We start from the raw sequence: 21007 nt of genomic DNA, 5'->3' as shown, positions 1-21007 counted from the left end.
TACTTAAAGCATAAAAAGTAACAAAAATCTATTTTGATTAAGAAATATAGTTTATGAAATTTAATAATATTTTACCTTAAACAGATCTCTATTGATATGATTGATAATAGTAGCAGTAGTAACCAAAGCAACAACTTTATATTCAATCTTCTCCTTCTTACACTCTCTGAAGAGAACCTCCAGCATAGAATCAATACTGGCATCACCACTCTTGTCCTCCAGATTAGCAACTACACCATCTCCGCCATAAACAACTAGATCCTGGACAGTACACAAATACTTTAATTATTACTAGCGGCTACGCTCCTAGAGGCCTCTAGTTGCAATTTAAATGTTTTTTTAAAAGAATATGTAACATTTCTATTTTGCGTGAAGTCTCTACTTGGGAGAGTGGTGGTACCCTCCCCAAACCTTCCCGGGACCTATGAGAAGCTACCCTGTTAAGGAGAATCCGATCGGTTCAGCAGTTAGCAAGATCCTTTGGTACAGACAGACAGACACACAGAAAAGCACACATCCTGTTACTTTATTAAAAGGATATGGCAGCTCCCTAGAATCTAAGGATTCCAAATTTGATTAGGAAAGGTAAGGGCAGAAAAAAATAGCCTTAAACCACCCGGGGAGCATATGAGAAGGTTTACTTAAATTTAAAAACTTACTTCTAATACTATGCCACAAAAGTTTCTGTCGGTCAAAATTGCTAGGTAATTTTTGTTTTAAAGTTTGTTGTATTTATTTGGCTTATCAGTGAAGCTTATTATAAATGTATAGAAAAGAAAGTATTTGTTCCTGTAGTGATCGCATGATGCACTCTTTCCCAGCCCACGTGCGACCTGCCAGCGCGCCGATAAGCAGTGCGGCAATGCGCTTTTGCACCACGGGGTTGATGGTACCACCCAGTTTCGTGCAAATAGTGCCCATTGCACGGGCAGCCTGTGCTTTAACACTCCACTGTCCCGACTCCATCGCTTTGGGGATAAGCTCCATAATCTCGTTGAGGTAAAGCCTGATGCCTCCCTCATTACCAGGGGTTCCATCTTGCCAGATTTCTTCCCAGATTTCCTGGAGATTGTTGTTGTTATCATCAGTGCCCTCAGCATTGGCTACCTTTTTCTCCTCGTGCATAGCAAGGAAGGCAATGGGCATGGCAACATTGGCATAGTTCTTCATCACATCAGGGCTGTAACTGCTGATGCCCTTGAAGGTAAAGGCAACAGAGGCTCGACTCATATCATCTTCTTTCTCCATATACCAAGTCTTCAGCTTTGCAAATAATTTCTCCTTGCTCGACTCTTTGGCCGTTCGCATGAGCTGGCCGATTGTCTTGGCATACTGCATACGAACAGCTGGATTACGATCTGAAAGACCGGCCACCAGAGCGGCCAAAAGTTTGCCAGTATAGGGCTGCAAGTCAAGTGGACATTGGTTGGTCAAGTTGTTGATTAGAATTGCTGTTCCACCTTTGGTTACCAGTCCAGGGGATGACTTGATGAGTTCAATAAGCCTGGGCACCAGCTGTTCCAGGTTGGAAGAGTTCACATACTGAAGTACGTAGTTTACACATTCCATAGTGGGGTGACCTAGATTAAAACAAGGGTAAAACAAAAGATAGAAATATAAAACATCTATAAAGAATAGATATAATTTTGGTTTGACTTCCAAATACATTTAGAAAGCGTCTTTCTGAAAAAAGTGTAATTACCTGAGATAGCAGATATTCTGGCAGAATCCAGTTTAGCCTGGGTGTCCGAGTCAGCTCCAAGTCTGGTGGACAGGTAGTTTATACCTGCACAAAGAAATCAAGACTATAAAAGTTTTTCCAGTGTGGCTTAGAAACCCGACCCCCCCCCCCCCCCACACCAAAAAAATGTATATAAATTTTTCTTTTATAAACCAGATTAGAAATGTATCCGCTAGCAATTCAATAAAAGTAACCAATGTCTTTGAGGCAACGAATAGCAAAACATGGAAAATTAGACTGTGAATATTGATTACAACAAAGTGCTCGTAATTAATTTTCCAGTATGGCTTCCAAACCGATTGATATCCGGTGGATTAGAATCGGTTCTCAGCCACCGGATATTCGGCATCTCGGAGCTAAACAAACTGGTTTCAATCTTATGATTGTACTGTACATTTTATATCCGCGGAAATCTGTTAATAATACGATGCGAGAAATAACTAGGTATTCCAATATTACTTCGAATCCGATTAATATCCAGTGGATTAAAACCAAATCTCAGCCACAATGAAAAATCATGTATAGCATCTTTTACAGCCAATTTTCCACAAATATGGAAATAAGTGATAAAATTGAAACCAGTTTTGTTAGCCCGGGCCTTCTTTTCAAGCTATCCACGAATTATACCTGTTCCCTCCATTTCACTGGTGGCCTCCAGGAGCGCAGGAATCAAGGTATGAAGGTGGGGCTCCAGCAGGTTGCCAGCAGACTTAGTGATCTTCATAATAGTGGCTATGGCAATTGCCTTCACCTCAGTCACATTTGATACAAGTCCCTGGATAGAAAACTAATTAATCCTGGAAGGGAGGGGACATTGGACTGTAAATATAATGGTAGGTACTCAAAGTTTTATAAATACTAGACAAAAATTGTAATACTTTAAACAAGGGGGGGGGGGGGGGGGAAGTTCTGACACATTTGCGTAAACGGTGAGTATAGGCTTTTTCTTTGGACTGAGAGGATAGGTTATTAGGGATAAAATCATTCTTATATGATGAATTTCCCCCAGATTTAAGATTTTTTGGATAGGCCTCCAGGTTCTGGAGCTCCAGGCCTCCAGGTGGTCTCTGTACAGGTAAAAATGAAAAAAAAAAATTTTTTTTTTAAAGTTTCAGGTCAACTTATAAAACAAAATATGCATCTTTTTTAATATTATTCACATATTTGAAGAAAAAATATGCATATTTTGTTTTATAAGTTGATTTTTAACTTAAAATTTTTTTTTTTTTTTCATTTTTACCTGTACAGAGACCACCTGGAGGCCTGGAGCTCCGGAACCTGGAGGCCTATCCAAAAAATCTTAAATCTGGGGGAAATTCATCATAAAAGAATGATTTTATCCCTAATAACCTATCCTCTCAGTCCAAAGATAAAGCCTATACTCACCGTTTACGCAAATGTGTCAGAACTTCCCCCCCCCCCCCTTATGATAGTATAGTTAGTTTCAGGGTTTTAGTATCCAAATTTTTTAAGTGCAGAAGGATAAGGGGGGGGGGGGGAGTTTTGATACATTTGCGTAAACAGTGAGTATAGGCTTTATCTTTGGACTGAGAGGATAAATTATTAGGGATAAACACATTCTTATATGATGAATTTTCCCAAGTTTTAAGATTTTTTAGATAGGCCTCCAGGTTCCGGAGCTCCAGGCCTCTAGGTGGTCTCTGTACAGGTAAAAATGAAAAAAATAATTTTTTTTTGAAGAGTTAGAAGTCAACTTATTTCATTTCAGTAAATGATTTCAAGCAAAAGTTACAAGTACACTATTTTAAAGTCCTGATATTTTTAAAACTACAAGGTAGAAAATTAATTTTCTTTAAAATATAAGCCCTATAAATGTAGTTTAAACAATTGAACAGGAAAAATTAGAGTAGTGCGGGGTTATTCCGGTCAATTTTTTGCTTCAACTTAAAAAAAAACATACTTCCCAAAAACTTTTTCCGGTTTTTAAGAGTGCAAATGAACGATATGGCAATAACGAAGAAGCCTGTCTTGGTCCCGTTAAGATCTCGCAACTAGAAGTCGGTCAAAAATCGGTTTTAAGGGCGGCGTTTGGCCTATACCGGAATAACCCCACCGGTGGGGCTATTTCGGTCAGTTGACTTTGGGGGGGTGGAACACCCCCTTAAAATATTTTTTTTTTAACATTTTAAACTATGAGTAGAAAGCTGAGGTCATTAGCTTTCTAACAGTACTAGTCGCATGCAGATCAGACAATTTTTTGACCACATTTTGCCCATTTTAAAAAAATCGGTAAAATCGCAAAAAAAAACATCGATTTTTTTCATGCAAACTTTAAAAAAAAAAATCATACTTTTTATTATATGATTAGGTTTTTTTAAGCTTTATACATAAATTAGAGGCAATTTCTGATTCGCAGGTCTTGGAATTTCTTGCAAAAGTGATTTTTTCCCAAAAAATTTTTAACTTTAAAAATCCTGCCAGTTTTGACAGCAGTTTTTGATACATTTTTTCTTGTCTCAAATTGGCTAGGATTGACCTACAAGGGTGGTTAAGGTGTCTAAAGATGCAGAATAACATGCCTGACAATTAACTCGAAATGATATGGGGTCTAACTCTAATATTTCAACACATTTTATGCAACAGAAATTTTGAAATTACAAAATCTTGAATATGTACTCTAAATCTTGGAGATAGAACCCATATCCTGGGGAGTTTTTGTTAGGACATGCAAAGAGCTTTCTATAGACACCTTAAACACCTTTCTAGCTTAATCCTAGCCGATTTGACATAAAAAATCCAAACCGCGCAAAAATCGCGAACACCCTCTTATACGAAAAAGATGCAAGGGTTTCATATGGAATTTTAAATCTTCTAGCGGTCTTTCTAATAGACATACCCCTTCTTACATGAGCCAATGCAGCTAATACATCTTCAGGCAAATATTTAAGGCGTTCCTTTGGGTGATATACTCTTCCCATTACTATAAAAATGTGTCTGAAAAATTTTTAATGTCTTTACAAATTGAAAAGCTTAGGCAACAAAACATGACATAATACAAGCAGTAAAATGACTAGTAATGTACATCACACAACAGGCAAGGCAATGATTAAAGCTTAGGTCATGCATTTGGGTTGTTCATGCTTCCAGATCACCTAAAAAAAAAATTATGGTATTATACATATATAAATACAGTAATAAAAAAAAGTAAAAAAAGTGACCGGAATAGACCCTTTTTTTGAGACGAAAAAAAAATTATGAAAAAATCAAGTTAGAACAACGCCTCCAATTGCAAACGATAAATGAATGCCATATCTTTCATTTTACAAAAACCCGAAGGTCAATAGGACTTACCATTTTTTCACAATTTTAGATTGAACATGGCCTATTTTGAAATTTTTTTTTTGCAAATTTTTTGCAACTTTTTGAGGGCAAAAAAATCACAGAAGGAGTGATCTGACAAAAATTTGCTGAAGTAAGAAATGAAAGTATAGGCAATAAACTACAACTTTGCTTTTCTGAAGATCTCTCGCAAACGTTTAGAACACCGTTAAAAAACGGTTTTAAAAAAGTTGGTCGAGTGACCGGAATTAGACCCCCCTACCGCATTAACCCCGCACTACCCTATGCAGTTCACTAAATTCAAGTGTAAATGCATTTCGTGCAACTACCCCTTTGAATTTAACATTAGGTAGTTTTTGGAACAGAACAAATTTTAATGTTATGTCAGGCAGTTTTTACCTTTTCTAGTAGAGCTGGCAGGATGGATTTGACCGCTCGTTCACCCGCCTTCGCACCCGTACTGTTGACATCACACATCTTGATACTTATTCTGGACAAGCTCTGCGCAGTTTTGTTCGCGGCAACACGCACTGATTCCTAAATTATTCAACCATTGATTAAATATGTCTATCTGTTTATAAAAAACCACAATGGCCAAATCCGATAATTACAATTGGGAAACGTTTCTTAACTATTACTTTTTTTTATAGAAAAATGCGTATATTTTTTCCCAAATGAAGATTTGTTACCTACTACATTAAGAAACACTGTGAATAACTATAATATGCGGGAGTATATTCTGCAAATTTGCTAAAGGGAGGGAAAAAATAAACAACAAAATATGTGGTTGTACGACAAAAAATTGGAAAAATTAAGAGAACTGAAAACATTTTTTCCCCATTTTTCTCCCCTCCTTTGTGAAAAAAAATAATAGGTTGGAGGGGGTATAATATAAATAAAATAAGAGTTCTGAAAATATTTTTCCCTTTTCTTGCTGTAAAAAACTAGGAAGGGAAAAAATTTTGCAGTAGAAGAATAGTTATTTCTCGCATCGTATTATAAACGGCTTTCCGCGGATATAGAATGTACAATTATATGATTAAAACTAGTTTTTTAGCCCCAAGGTGCCGAAAACACCGGCTAAAAAAACTGGCTAGACATTTTTTTTTCTCGTATGGATGAGAACCGGTTCCTATCCACCGGATACGAATAAATACGAGAAAAAAAATTAATCTTGTGCAGAATATAATTATACACCCCTGAAAATACGCTAAAATATTAAAATAGGTAAACTGTGCTGATTAATTATTGAATTTTAAAAGTTTTGTACCTTAATATCATCCATGACCCTGAAGACATCCATCCAGATGGCAGCCAGGGTGTCTGTACAACCGTCCAGTGACCTGCCTCGCAGCACTTCAGTGATAGCGGTGCAACAAGACTCTCGCACTCGCCATTGACCTTAGAAAAATATTTATACTTATATAGAACCTTTAATAAAATTAAAGATATATTATCAAAAAGTTTCTCTTATCCAGGGAAAAGGGAATGGGATTCTGAAAAACATTTCTAATTGGAAATTTCCCACAACCCCCTTCCCTTATTCCCCCCTCCTTTATTGCCCACTTTCCTTTTAGTTGCATCAAGTTTTACGCCAACAAAATATTTCATTTCGGCCATTTCAAATGGAATTAATAGGCTGAATAGCAGCCCCTGCTCTTATCAAAGTTACTCCATGGCAAAGTTAAACCCAGGATAAATGCTTCTACAAAATTTTGAGGGGTGGGTGACCCAATCTCCCATAATATATTTAAAATGACGCAGGAAAACTAGATCTATTCCCTTTCTGAGTAGATCGATCCCATTCGGTTCAGCGGTTACCGAACACTTAAGCTTCAGACAGACATTGTTCTATTTTTTATTATAGATAGAACTACTTAGGTAGCATTGTATTCAAACGGGGAGGGATGGAACAAAAATGGTCTAAAGATATCGAAGCGAACAGCCCAAATTCCTTGTTACTTTATATGATAGAATATTTTATTTTGAATAACAGTCTAATTATCTTTCTTGTTATTCAATCTGTCTTTCTGTTTGTCTATCCAATATTCAGAGATCTAAAGGAATAAGCAAATGGCCGATAAATTGCTGTAAATCATTAATGATGATACACAATTAGTTGTTGAAACGTTTGGACACTCAACTTGATGAATCAACCAATCAAAACTCAATAAAAGTCCCCAAAACTGTTGAGCAAACGGATAAGAAAACGTTACTACAAAACTTTGGGGACTAGTTTAATAAACAGTCCATTGTCCGCTTCTTAACGGCTGCATGATTGTTTATACAATATATATACCTGAAGTAACTTCTTTCTGTAATTCTGCCAAAATTTCAGGTAGATATTTGTCCACAGTCTTTGTTGTTTCAGGAACCAGGGCGGACCAAATGGCAGACATTGACTGCTGGATACGAGGGGTGGGGTCAAACTGGTATCTGAAGAAAAATATTTTTTTTTAACTTTAGGTTTGTTTGACTTTGATTCTTATAATATTCATTAAGGGAATAGTAGCTTTTTAAGGTTAGGTCAATGTTTAGGGTTTTTGTGTCCGCAGAAGAGGGAGGGGGGGGGGGGGAGGCTAGGGTGTTACTTGTTACTTTTACTATAGGTAATGCCTCTAATATCCCAAAAAAATGAACTCTTATTTCACTGTACCTACTATGTTAAAAATAAATTATTGTCAGATTGACAATATTGAAGCATTTGACGATTTTCCAGGGTTTTTTTCTCATAATTTTCAGGTATCGTTCACTTCAATTTTTTTGTCTATAGTCCTTTTCAATAGGGAATACACTTATGTAGTGAATATTATCGTTCTACACCTAATTTTATGTCTTAAAGCTCACACCTTTACGGTATGTTGCAATAACTGCTTTTCCCGTTTTCCCCTACTTTGGATTTGAAACCGATTATTATCTGCTGGGTCAGAACCGGTTCTCGGCCATACTAAAATTTATTACAGACAGTTTTACTATGAAAATAAAATCAAAATCACAAAACTAATACCTACAAGTAATGTTAACCGCAATCTTAAGATTTTCATTTTCATTTGCGCGGACAGCTGTTTTTAATACAATGCAATAAATAATTATAATATTAATAACGCATACCTGTAAAGCTTAGGAATAATCTTAGGTAAATATTGCTCAAGATGATCCCCCGCCGCCGCGGCGATGCTGCTGAACCCAAACGCCGCTCCTTTCCTGGAATTCCAGGTTGCGTTATAGTTTGCCAGATGCATGAACTTGTAGACAAGGTCGGGTTGACCCATGTCTGTAGCTAGGCCACACAGCTCCTTGTAGGTTGACAAATTTCCTCCTATCATTAGAATAACATTAGTTTGAAGACAAGGACAATAGGATACAAAGTAATGCAACAAAAAATAGGATACAAAGAAATGCAACAAAAATAGCCAAATAATATTTTGTGTGTAATATTAATATTCTCTAGGTATTCTTTTTGTTTAAAATTTTTTTTTAAATCCAGATGTTTTCATGTTTTTTTTATTTTTCAACAATAAGAAAAACTCGGCTGATTTTAATATTAAAATCTTGATTAGGAAAATTAAAGGGGGGGGGGGAGAAATGTGGTCCACAGGGTTGCTTGTAAGGGGAAAAATTTTTGAAAAAAATAACATGGTCTCAAATGATTCCAAATTGCCTAATTCGGCGAGAAATGCAATAAAAAAATTTTTGGCGGCGGCGGAAAATGGCGGTGGACGGCGGGAGCGGCGGTACCACCGCCATTTTTTATTTAAATATTTTTTTACTGATCTACCTCAAAAGGTTTTGTCTCAATATCTTTAAAAGCTTAGGAGAGGCAGTGAATTTAAGATATACCTTAATAAACGAGAATTTGAAAAAAATGACTAAGTCCCCCCGCAGGGTTGGTTATAAGGGGAAAAATTTTTGAAAAAAATAACATGGTCTCAAATGATTCCAAATTGCCAAATTCGGCAAGAAATGCAATAAAAAATGGCAGCGAACGGCGGGAGCGGCGGAACCGCCGCCGTTTTTTTTGAAAGATACCAAAACTTGGGGTAATTAGTGACCCAGCCCAAAAGATTTCACCCAATTACCTCTAAAACTAAGGGAGTAGCACCCAAAATAAAATTGCTGGTATGTCGTGGCACGAGTCACCACATTCCCCCCCCCCCCTTTTATATCTTTAGTTAATAATCTTATTAAAAAATTGTGTTTCGAACATACCTGAAACCGGATTCTTTCCCAGTTCTCCTTCTCCAAAGACCTTTGTGTCCTGGTTTACTTTGGCCACCTCCTTCCTGCCTCCCACCAGGGTGTCCAACAGGTTCTTTACCAGCTGTTCTCTTTGCTCCTATACAAAATACATGTTTACACGTAGAAATAGAAAAATTAGTGTAACAAAATTATATTTGTTTAAATTATTAATTTATTATATTGTTTTAACACAAAAGATGACATAAAAAGGACAGGTATACCCGGATTTTTCTCTCTCTCAATGTTTTCGAGTTCGAAAGTTTTTTTCTCAATATTGAAAAAAAAATACCTTAGGTAGGAAATTAAAAATAATGGAAAACTTGAAGTAAATTAAATTAAACATTGTATTTAAATTGTTTCAAATGACAAAGATGATTTCATTCAATTTTTGCAAAACTTTTAAGACTTAAAGATTAAAAAATCAAACAATCCAAGAAAACTTTTTACAAGAGGTAATATTATGTTTTTTTTCATCATTAGGTATTATTTGGATATAATAAATTTGTTATAGGTAATTTAGGAAAGAAAGGTGGAGTGATTTTATATGATACTCCTAAACAAAAGTGAGTAATCAGCTACATAAAAAAAAAAACAAGTTTTACGCCAACTTTACGCCAACAAAATATCTAATTTTCGGTAATTTTAAATGGAAATAATTGGGTGAATGACAGCTCCTGCACAACAATAAGATGTCATATCTAGGGTTGGGCCGGATATCCGGCCATTTTCAAACTATCCGGACATCCGGCCGATTTATAATTCAGGATATCCGTTAATTTTCCGGATAACCGGCGTTAGCCGGATATTCGGCCTAACCCTTGTCTTACCTCGCTACTGCTCTCATACACGATGCCGATACCCTTGCTGGCGGCGTCCTGCACCAAGTCGTTGTTGTCTCCCAACAAGGTCATGAAGGCAGACTGAATCTCCAACAGTTTGGATCTAAACAATTTTTATGTAATTATCTTTTGCCAAATTTAAGGAATTAAATAATAGTTATTTCTTGCATCGTATTATAAACAGCTTTCAGCGGATATAAAAATGCACAATTATAAGATTAAAATCAGTTGTTTTAAGACCCGAGATGCCGAAGGAACATGCTAAAGGAACTGGTTTTAATCTTATGATTGTACATTTTATATTCGTAGAAAACTGGATATAATACGATGCTTGACATAATTTTTCAGTATGGCTGAGAACTAGTTCTAATCATCAGAATATTTATCGGTTTCAAAGCGATATGGCAAAAATGTTTACCTAAATACTCCTTATCAATCCTATAATAAAGTTTTCTTTCGTGTTTGTAACTTAAAAATTCGATAACTACTGAACCGATTTAGTTCTACATTTAAGTTCCGTTTCACATAGATACAGAAATAGTTATAGGACACTTTGATTATTAAATTTAAGTCTTGGGATGGTTTTAAGCTTCCCTTTGAATTTAAAGGATCTAGATGCTAGGGGCCCAATCGCAAGTAGGTACTTACGATACATAACTTTAGAGTTAAGCTTTTATAGGTTTCACAGTATCTTTTGATAGGTTATTTAAGGTTAGGTTTTGGGATTGCCCCCACAGGGTTAGGGAATTGGCCCTGCAGGGTTAGAGCTTCCCGCATAGGCTAGAAATAAGAAAAAAGATACTGTGAAAAAACGACGAAACGCCCCTTAACAGGCGTCGTCACGAAAGGGACTGTACCCATAAATTCGAATGACAATATTAATAATAATCCGTTGATCAAATTGAAACCCACCTGACAATATTCTGATTAGTACAGTGCTTGGTAATGGCCAGCAGCCACAGGCATCCAGCCTGTTTCAAGTTAGGATGCTCGGATTGTGTCAGGTGACCAGTCAGTTTCTCCAACAACCAACAAAGGTCAGAGGAACTTTCATCCTTAACATCAAATTATATGAGAACAGCCATTGAAATATCTTTTTTTATAAATTGGAAAAAAAAAACACTGTCTAGTGTATTTATCTATTTATCAAGGTATCGTAGTTCAGAAAAACACTAAAAGTTAAACTTATTAGGTAAAAAAAAGGTTATATCACAAAGGTATTATTCAATTTTAGCATATTCATAATTTGGGCTAAAAAATCACCAAAAATATTTGTCTAGAGGTTATTTCATATTCTGAATAGAACCAAATTCACTTGTTTTTTCTACTGCATCCCAATTTAAAATTCTTTTGCCATCTGGCACAAGTGACAAGTAACGTTACAATTGCGGGTCAAACTAGCAGGAATAAGATATAACCAACAAACGAAATAAAGGGGGGGGGGGGGCGAAAGTGACACTTTTTAAAACCAAAACTAAAAGTCAACAAAGGAACTCAACTAAAAAAAGAGTTACAGGTCTGAGATTTTGCATGGCAGTTACTTTATATGGGTAAAATATGGAACTGTGAAGAAACGGCGGCGCAACCGCCGAAAACCGCCGTTTCCCGCCGAATTTTTTTTTGCCTTTTCTCGGCGGTTTTCGGCGGTTGCGACGCCATGCAAAATGTCAGACCTCTAACTCTTTAGTTGAGTACCTTTGACTTTTAGTTTTGGTTTCAAAAAGTGTCACTTTCGCCCCCCCCCCCCCCCCTCTAAAATGATATTTGGGAGACCGGCAAATGGAGAGGTCGTCAATTTTACGATGTATTGCCCCCCCAACGACAGCTGAAAAACACGTATAGATTTCGTGATTTCCCCCCGAATTTATTTCGTTATTGGTATAAGTTGTCAAACTAGAAGTGTAGAAGTTTGTTAAGTTTTTTTACTCAGTTTCCAATACAATGAACGATCAGCAAAACTGAGTTATTATTTGAAGCAAATACAATGTCTGGTTTACCTTTTGATTGTCATTGTTCTTGTTACTTTCAGTCTCACTTGTATTAGTTTCCTCCTGTTTTTTTTTATTTATATACATTAGTTTCAAAATAGGAATGATCTTTTTATTATTGAAATGTCCATCTATAAGAAACAGAATGGTGGAATTGGGCTAGTCAAGATAGATAGCTGAAATTTAATATAACCGTCAGCCACGCTACAAAGGACATATATTTATATGGGGTTTCGTGATTTTCTATATTTTTAATATCCTTCTCACTTTTTACTGATCACTGAAAATATGCTTTATAACTCGCTTTCGTTTCAATCAAGCACCTTTACTAAGTTTGGATGTTGCCATCCGGCATCCAATGTATGTAGGTAATCAAAGTAAATCATATACTGGATGTTTATTGGTACAGGGAATCTGCACAAAATTATACTGCCGTCTATCATAAACAACAGCTAAGAAAATCATATTTTTCCCAAAGCATTACCGACTGACTGACAGACGGGCAGACAAAGTTAATTATAGAGTAGCTTTGCTACTAAATACCTAATGTATTTATTAGGGTTGGGCCGTATATCCGGCCAGATACTGGATAATGAATTTATCCGGATACCGGATATTCGGCTGATTTCTAATACCGGATATCCGATAATTTTACGGATATCGAACGTTGACCAGATATCCAGACGGATATCGAACGTTGACCTGATATCTAGACGGATATCAAACGTTGACCAGATATCCAGACGGATATCGAACGTTGACCAGATATCCAGACGGATATCGAACGTTGACCAGATATCCAGGCGGATATCGGATATCCGGTATCCGGCCAAAAAAGTATCCGGCCCAACCCTAGTATTTATCAAATGTATATAAATCCCTGATTTTCAGTCCAAATATCTCTGGCGAGGGTAGATGAGGGGCCAAGCGCGCATTGGACCAATGAGTCACCCATTGTGAAGTGTAACTCTACCTCCTTTATCTCCTAAACATAAATTAAACTTTAATCTATAATAAAAAGTAGAATGATGTATGTCTGTCTGAACCGATTGGATTCTCCTTAACAAGGTAGGGTAAAGCGGGGCGAACTCGGTGTTTTTTTCGGTTTTTTGAACCTGCAAATCGTAAAAATTATTTTTTTTAAATGGGACCAAGACCCGTAGAAAGATCTCGGAAAAGTCGATAAGGTCCTAAAAGGACGTAAACCTAGGACTTTGGGAAGTTTGTCAAAATTGATTTCTAAAACGGCACCGACTTCGCCCCGCCTTGAGGCGAAGTCGGTAGGGCATTTTCAAGCTTCGAAAAATCGATGACGTATTGATTTTATTACAGCATGCCTAAAAGGTAAAAGTTGCTAAATGTAATAAAGAGTATGCACAAAAAAATTTATTAAGATAGGTAAATTTTTTCTACCAAAAAAAATAATTTTTCCGAAGTACGCGAAATTTTGATAAAAAAAATAAAAATACTACTAGAAAAAAATAACTTTTTATGACTTTAAAGGCCTGATCCTTAAAATTCAGGCAATTTTGAATAGATTTGGCCAAAAAAAAAATTAGTTCTATTAGCAAAATTTCCCAAAAAAATTAAGTTGAAAAAAATAGAAAAGTTTGGCAAAATCTGTGGTCGATTTTCCAGCTTCAAAAAACCTATGACAAATTGATTTCATTACAGCATGCCCTAAAGGTTAAAGTTGCTAAATGTAATAAAGAGCATTCACAAAAAAAATTATGAAGATCGGACAATTTTTTCTACAAAAAAAAAAAAAAATTTTTTCTAAGTACGAGAAATTTGACTTTTTTTCTAGAAAATTTTACTTTTTTATATAAAATTGAAAAAGTTAGTATAAAAAGTGAAAAAACCGAATTCGCCCCGCTTCACTTTTAGTCGATTTAAGAAAAAACTATACAAGCTTTTTTAAAGTTTTAAACGGAAATGGATAGCCTATTAGATTCTTAATAAGTCCCCTGAAGACGTCTAAGCTCTAGCTCTTACCAGTTTTTGTCCAACTTACCGTTTTTCCGACCGAAGCAAAAAAATCGAAAAAAAAAATTTTTGTCGTCCGACTTTAAGACCCAATAAGTACCCTAAAAATTCATCTCACAAAAATTTCATTTTGTACTTTTTTGTAGGCAATTTAATAAGGAACAAATTTGATTTTATGTTTTTTTTCTGTTAGTCGATTAGAACATGGAGAAAAATGTCATTTAATGAAGGTGGTCAAAAAAATACCGACTTCACCTCAAAACCGAGATCGCCCCGCTTCACCCTAGCTTTTTTTCCTGTCTAAAAATTCGAAAAAAGTCTTGGTCTTAAGTAGTAACTATAAAACGTATATACCTAAATTTTAGAACAGCTACAATAGAATAACATGCTGATATTGTCAAAGGCTAAATCGATCATTACACAATTATAATTTAATATGTATAAAAAACCGCAGGTTTTAGGCTCAGAGAATACCCCCCCCCAAAAAAAATTTTTTTAATGTATAGATGGAATCCCAAACCCCATTTTCTAGAAAAGGCCCTATAGACAATGCATGAGGCATTTAATACAAAGAAAATAAGGATGACAACATCTATAAAAGAGAAGCTCTGAAACCGAAGGACAAACGAATATTAACAATTCTAGAGTGTCAGAACTGAATAAGCAGAATATTAATGCATAAGTCCAAACAAAGTTGTAAGTAAATTTGATTCAAAACTGCTTAAATACATGATACTGTTTAATGACATACTTACATTTTTAGGGCTTCATTATAAAGACTTTCTGGTAACGATTATAGAGTTCTTGCGCTTTCTAAATCATACCTAACTGTTCATCATGCAGTTTGAAATCGATAAAAACAATTCTAACCTGTTCAAATTAACGAAAAGAGCTAACTGTGACGGATGTACGGACCTACCCTAATTATAGAAAAGCTTCGCTTTTAAAAACAGCTAACCTGTGCCAGTTCAATGAACCTCTGAATGAGAATCCTGGTGTGGGGGAAGCTAGGCTGACCCACACATATGTTCCCCAGAGAGGTGGCGGCTCTCTCCCTCACTTTCATGGCCTGCTTACCACTCTTCACGATGCCCAGCAGCTTCTCAACCACTCCAAGTTTGTTGTCCAGCTTACTTGTGTCGCCTTATAGCAAGTAATACATTTCAGGCAAAAAGGTTGATTTAAAAATAATATTCTAATAAATGAAAAGTTTCAAACAGCGGATGGATATATCTCAATTTAGCGAAGTTACTGTGAAAAGCCACAATGTAACTAACTATTTGTCTACATAAATCTTAATAAAAATCACCCCTTCCACATTAGCTGGCAAAGTATTAGTGACCTACCTTACTTTTACCGACTTACGGATCTACTAAACCCAGGGGTTGCTATTTTAGCCAATTAATTCTATTTGAAATTATCAAAAATTAAATATTTTGTTGTCGTAGAGTTGGCGTAAAACTTGTTTTTTCATGTGGCTGAAGTGAACAATGTAAGATGGCGGGAGAAATAAGGGAAAAAGGTTGAGGGGAAATTTCCACTTAGAATTCTTTGTCTGAATCACATTCCCTAGTCCATGCATAACTAAATACTATTGAAAAAGTAGCTACGCTACTATCATTTACCGCTATCATCCATAGGCAAAGCACTGCAGCGGCCAATCTCTCCAATGGCCACACAGCCACCAGACACGCTTAGGTTCTGCGCAGAGTCCAGCTGACTCAGTAGAAGATCAACACTCTCCCTAACAACGCAACAATGTAGTGACTTTATTCTTGTTTTGTATAAAGTGTCAAATAATACATAGTTATTTATCGCTTCGTATTTTAGTGGCCGAAGTCCCGGACTAACAAAACTGGTATTATTTTTTTGATATACGTGGAAAATTGTCTGAAATAACATGCCATAAATGATTTTTTTAGTGTGCATAGCATGGTATTGTTCTGATTCAGCGGATTTTAATCAGTTTCGCAGCCATTCTTCATTTTATTGTAGAAGTCTAGTTTCGTTTTAAAAGCGAAGCTTTTCTATAATTAGGGTCGGTCCGTCCGTACGTCCGTCCGAGATAGATAGCTTTTATTCGTTAATTTAGGCAGGTTAAAATTGTCCTATCGATTTCAAATTTTGTATGATGATTCCTGTAGTAGTTAGGTACGATTTAGAAAGCGTAGCAACTCTATAGTCATTACCAGAATGTCCGTACGTCCATTTTAAAGTTGATTTTTCTACTTTTTTAACTACAAATTTTTATATGATCAAGTTATCCGTTTGATCTGATTTTTAAAAGCGAAGCTTTTCTATAATTAGGGTCGGTCGGTCCGTCCGTCCGTCCGTCCGAGATAGATAGCTTTTATTCGTTAATTTAGGCATGTTAGAATTGTCCTATCGATTTCAAACTTTGCATGATGATTCCTGTAGTAGTTGGGTACGATTTAGAAAGCGTAGCAACTCTATAATCATTACCAGAATGTCCGTACGTCCATTTTAAACATGTTGATTTTTCTACTTTTTCAACAACAAATTTTCAAGTGTTTTTATTATCCGTTTGATCTGATTTTTGGTATATTGATTCCTGGGACAACAAAGAACAATATTATAAGCGAAGCAACTCTATAATCAAGTCCAAAAATGTAAGTATGTCCATAAACATTATCCTGTTTTTAAGTAGTTTTTCAACAAATTTACCTACAATTTTGATTCGACATATTTACATTTATGTTCCGATTTTTCAGTTCAGATACTATACAAGTGTTAAGGTCCGTTTGTCCTACCGTTTCAGTGCTTCGCTTTTATGGATGTTGTCATCCTTGTTTGTATATTAATTCATGGGACAACGAAGAAAAATAATATAAGCAATGCAACTAAATAATCAAGTCCTAAAAATGTAAGTATGTCCAGAAACATTATCCTGTATCAAGCAGTTTTTGAACAAATTTACTTACAATTTTGCTTTGACTCTTTCGATACTTTTATATTCTGATTATTCACTTCAGACACTATACAAGTGTTAATGTCCGTTTGTCCTACCGTTTCAGTGCTTCGCTTTTATGGATGTTGTCATCCTTGTTTCTTAATAATCAACACTTTGACTAAAAAAAGGTAAGATTTTAATCTCTTTAACATAATTCCAAGGATTTAAAGGGATAAAAAAACAATGGCCAATAAATTGATGTACATCTCCATTGATGATACACAAAATTACCTTTTCTGTAGATTACAATTAGTGGTTCAAACGTTTAGTTACCCAACTTAATAAACCAACCAATCAAAATTCAAAAAAAGCCTCTGAAGTTATGAAACCAACGAATAAGAAAATGGTACCTATGATAAAACTTTTGGGACTGGCGTAATAATGAGCCCAATGCCCCCTCTCTCCCTTCCATAATTCCCTTTTATTATCCCTTCTAATATAAGGTACGAATTAAAAGTTATTAAAGTCACTACAATGTCCCTGAAAAGTTGCCAATCCTTGGTAACACTGACATCCTTGTTATTTTTGAGTATATTGAGTCCAAAAGCATAGCCAACAGCCAGGAGAATACCGTGTTGATGCTCCAGAGACTTCTCCTTGAAGCTGTGTACCAAACTCTAGAACAAAATATATTGTTTGTTTATCCTAATAAAGCAATAGGTATTTCGCTCAGTGTCTGTCGTGCATTGAATTGCCTCTTTTTTTAAAGTAAGGCCCTTACCCTGCGGGGGCTACCCATTACCCAATATAACCTAACCTAAAGTAGAACAAACAAATGAATATCTACCCCCCCCCCTTATATAAGAGTAAATCACTAGAGGGGGTAATGGGTTAAATAACTGTATGTCCCCAACCCAATGACCTTGTGCCAAATTTCAATTAGGTCTTTGAAAATCAACCAATAGTGTCGGGAATATCAACACAGCCAAGTGGCAGAAAACAATTTGCTAACAGCGGTGTATATTCTGCAAAACTGACCCTGCTAAAGGTGGGGTACAAAAAAATATATTATTGAGGGGTAAAAAATGAAAAATTAAGCGAAATGAAAATATTTTTTCCATTTTTCTCGACTCCTTGGTGAAAAAAGCAAAAATAATGTGTGACAGGGCGGAAAATTTAAATAGAATAGAGTTTTTCAATTTTTTTCAATTTTTCCCCCTTCCTTGCTCGAAAAAAAACAGGAGTGGACAAAATAAAAAAAAAATGCAGCAGGGGAAAAAATTAGTCTTGTGCAGAATATACACCCCTGTTTGCTAGTAGACGAAAAATGTCCTTGTAACGGGGGCAGGTAGTTATCTGTACATACAATACATTTATACCATTGACCTGTTCCCCTCATCACCTACTTTTGAATTTTTTTCTCAAAAACAGAGGAAAAGGTTTTTGTGCACTTTTTGTATGTAGGCCAATAGGGGTTTAAAGCAAGTATTGCAATTTGAGTTACTTCTTAAAACATTGGATGTGGATTTTCTAAAAATTAACGTAAATCTGATAATAATCCTATTTAGAATTACCATCTCATATAAAGCCAGGCTCACAATTGCAAAAAATATCTTTGTAATAGCCTAGGGTTGTAAATTGAATTGCTTGAAGAGTTAGAGGACTATGCACGAACAAGAGCAAGTGATTCTAAGCACCTTTCAGCAAAGATTCTAAATGTTTTTTTGGGTGATTATACTAGGGTTATGGTTAATATCATTATATTAAGTTTTAAAAATAAATTTCACCATGGTTTTACATGAATGAAACTTTGAAATGTTAAGCATCTTTTGATGAAATATCATAAAATGTTGTGTTGAGTTCAAAGGTTCAAATAAAATAACACGCCAAAACATAATCAAAATTAAAAGAAAGTAAATAATAAAACAATAGTGCAGTCTGCAAGTTACCATCCTTTTTCTAAATTAACATTTTTCATTGAAAAAGTTTACTTTTATGTCACAGCAATTTGAACTCGATAAAACATTTGACGATGCATAGTAAAAAAATGCCTAACATTTCAATGTATTTTCTTATAAAACCATGGTGAAACTTATTTTTTCAAATTGAAATAACGATATTAAACATAACCCTAGTATATTCACCAAACAAAATTTTTAGAATCACTGCTGAAAGGTGCTTAGAATCACTTGCTCTCGTTCGTGCATAGTCCCCTTTCAACAGTAAATTGACAAATAATAAAACAAACCTTGATGGCTTTTTCAAAGTCTTGAAGTTTAAGAGTAGCCGCCACCAAACCATAAATATGAGCTAAAGCTTCTCTTAAATCCTCTCTGGTATTATTTAGTAGTTGGCGTAACCAATCCAACTTTGTCTCGTACCTAGAAATATTAGAGTATTGTAAGTAATTCTTCCTAAGCATTAACAGTTATTATGGATAAAAATTGTTATATGATAACCATGTATGTATAATATGAGAATCGATATACTATTACTTGGATGTTGTACCCGATTTTCATGTACTCTGATAAAATGATACTCACAGCTGGCTAAAATAACGATACCTCCCATCCACCCCCTTTACCCCTACTGCATAAACGAACTCACCTCTAAATGAGGCCATATTAGCAACCTAAATTGACGACAAATTTTCCCCCTCTGTTAATGTATCTGCGTATATTCCATACCTACCCAAAATGAGCAAATGAAATGTGATTGTTTTTTTTGTTGAAAAATATAGGGTACCCTATTACCTATCTACATATCAAAGGAGGGGGGGGGGGGGGTAATGCAACCATCTCGTAATCAATGTATAAATGGCACTTAGAATTCGAATTTTGGTCTGAAATTTTGCATGAGTAATACTTGGTAGGTCTATTATCCCTAAATCGAACAAAAAGTTGAAAAAGTAACGGCTTTTTTCCTGTTAACTTTGCGGATTTTTCATCACTATATCATTAAATGGTCAGTAGTAGGCTGCGAAATACTTTTTATTTTACTAAGATAGCTTAAATATTAAGGGAGTAATAAGCGTTTAAAAAAAAAAACAGTTTACGGGTTTATTTTATTTATCTATCTATCTAACTATCTATCTATCATACCTGGGTGCGATAAGCTTTGGCATTGTACCAACCAATTGAAGCAGGGTGTTGGCAATTTGAATATTTTGCTGACCAGTTAATAATTTCTCAACTAAAAATATATTTCATATCAGCATTACATGAAAAAGAACACTTTACAAAAAACGATTGTTTAAGATTCCAGAAAAAATACTTTAAATGTTATGGTATATACTAACCTAAGTCTGTAAATTTTATCACAGATTCTTTTTTCCTTGAAGATTCGTCTCCTATCATTTCATCTAAATACCTAAGAGGAAAAAGCATTAAGTATCCTTATAACAAAGTAACAGGATGTGTGTTTGTCTGTCTGTTTATGTGTATCGAAGGATCTCGCTAACCGCTGAACCGATATGGTTCTCCTTTACAGGGAAGCTTCTCATAGGTCCTTGGAAGGTTTACAACAACTGTAAGGGGGGGGGGGGAGTACCTTCACACTACCAAGAGAAATCGCCCCTAGAAAAAAATTAGCCCCCGCCAAAATTTTTTTTTATTTTTTGAAAAACTAAAATTGAAAATGGGCAAATTTTTATTACTTTTTCTTTCCAAATCTAATAAAAATTGGTTTATAGAGGTCTCTATATATGTAGGAGTGTAGCCGCTAGTCAAAGATATTTCAATATTATTTAATAGGTATAGAATAAGGTATTGATTCTCTTACTCACTAAATGCCATTTGTGAATCCTTCTCTGATATGAATTAATCTTAATGAGAAAAAGTTTAAAATATATTGTTAAACTTACCTAGCCACAACTGGAGCCTTGTAAGCCGGATCTGACAGGAGGTCCAGTTCGGGCCGGATTCCGGCAGAATTTATCAAACACAGCCGGATATAATCACAGAGTTCGGCACCTACCAAAAACAAAAATTATTAAATTAATAAC

General features: G+C 35.4%; 1 protein-coding gene across 1 annotated transcript in view; it reads right to left on the bottom strand.

Moving 5' to 3' along the window:
* The window catches only part of LOC145329337 (proteasome adapter and scaffold protein ECM29), a 44536-nt gene that overhangs the window by 9764 nt on the left and 13765 nt on the right, over positions 1-21007 (bottom strand). The window contains exons 17-36 of the mRNA XM_080173397.1: positions 20867-20975; positions 20303-20373; positions 20106-20196; positions 19253-19385; positions 17547-17681; positions 15719-15839; positions 15052-15236; positions 12991-13092; positions 12117-12173; positions 11032-11174; positions 10108-10222; positions 9251-9377; positions 8153-8360; positions 7341-7477; positions 6312-6442; positions 5441-5578; positions 2369-2516; positions 1703-1786; positions 793-1580; positions 76-264 (exon numbers count right to left, since the gene is read on the bottom strand). Coding sequence (XP_080029523.1) covers positions 76-264; positions 793-1580; positions 1703-1786; positions 2369-2516; positions 5441-5578; positions 6312-6442; positions 7341-7477; positions 8153-8360; positions 9251-9377; positions 10108-10222; positions 11032-11174; positions 12117-12173; positions 12991-13092; positions 15052-15236; positions 15719-15839; positions 17547-17681; positions 19253-19385; positions 20106-20196; positions 20303-20373; positions 20867-20975 — 3212 coding nt within the window. The remainder of the gene's footprint in view (positions 1-75; positions 265-792; positions 1581-1702; positions 1787-2368; positions 2517-5440; positions 5579-6311; positions 6443-7340; positions 7478-8152; positions 8361-9250; positions 9378-10107; positions 10223-11031; positions 11175-12116; positions 12174-12990; positions 13093-15051; positions 15237-15718; positions 15840-17546; positions 17682-19252; positions 19386-20105; positions 20197-20302; positions 20374-20866; positions 20976-21007) is intronic.

Source organism: Acartia tonsa, chromosome 10, assembly GCF_053477335.1.
Source record: "Acartia tonsa isolate MP-2025a chromosome 10, ASM5347733v1, whole genome shotgun sequence".
Classification (NCBI taxonomy): Eukaryota; Metazoa; Arthropoda; class Copepoda; order Calanoida; family Acartiidae; genus Acartia; species Acartia tonsa.
The sequence above is the reverse complement of the archived record's forward strand: the minus strand, read 5'-3'. Positions and strand labels throughout refer to the sequence as shown.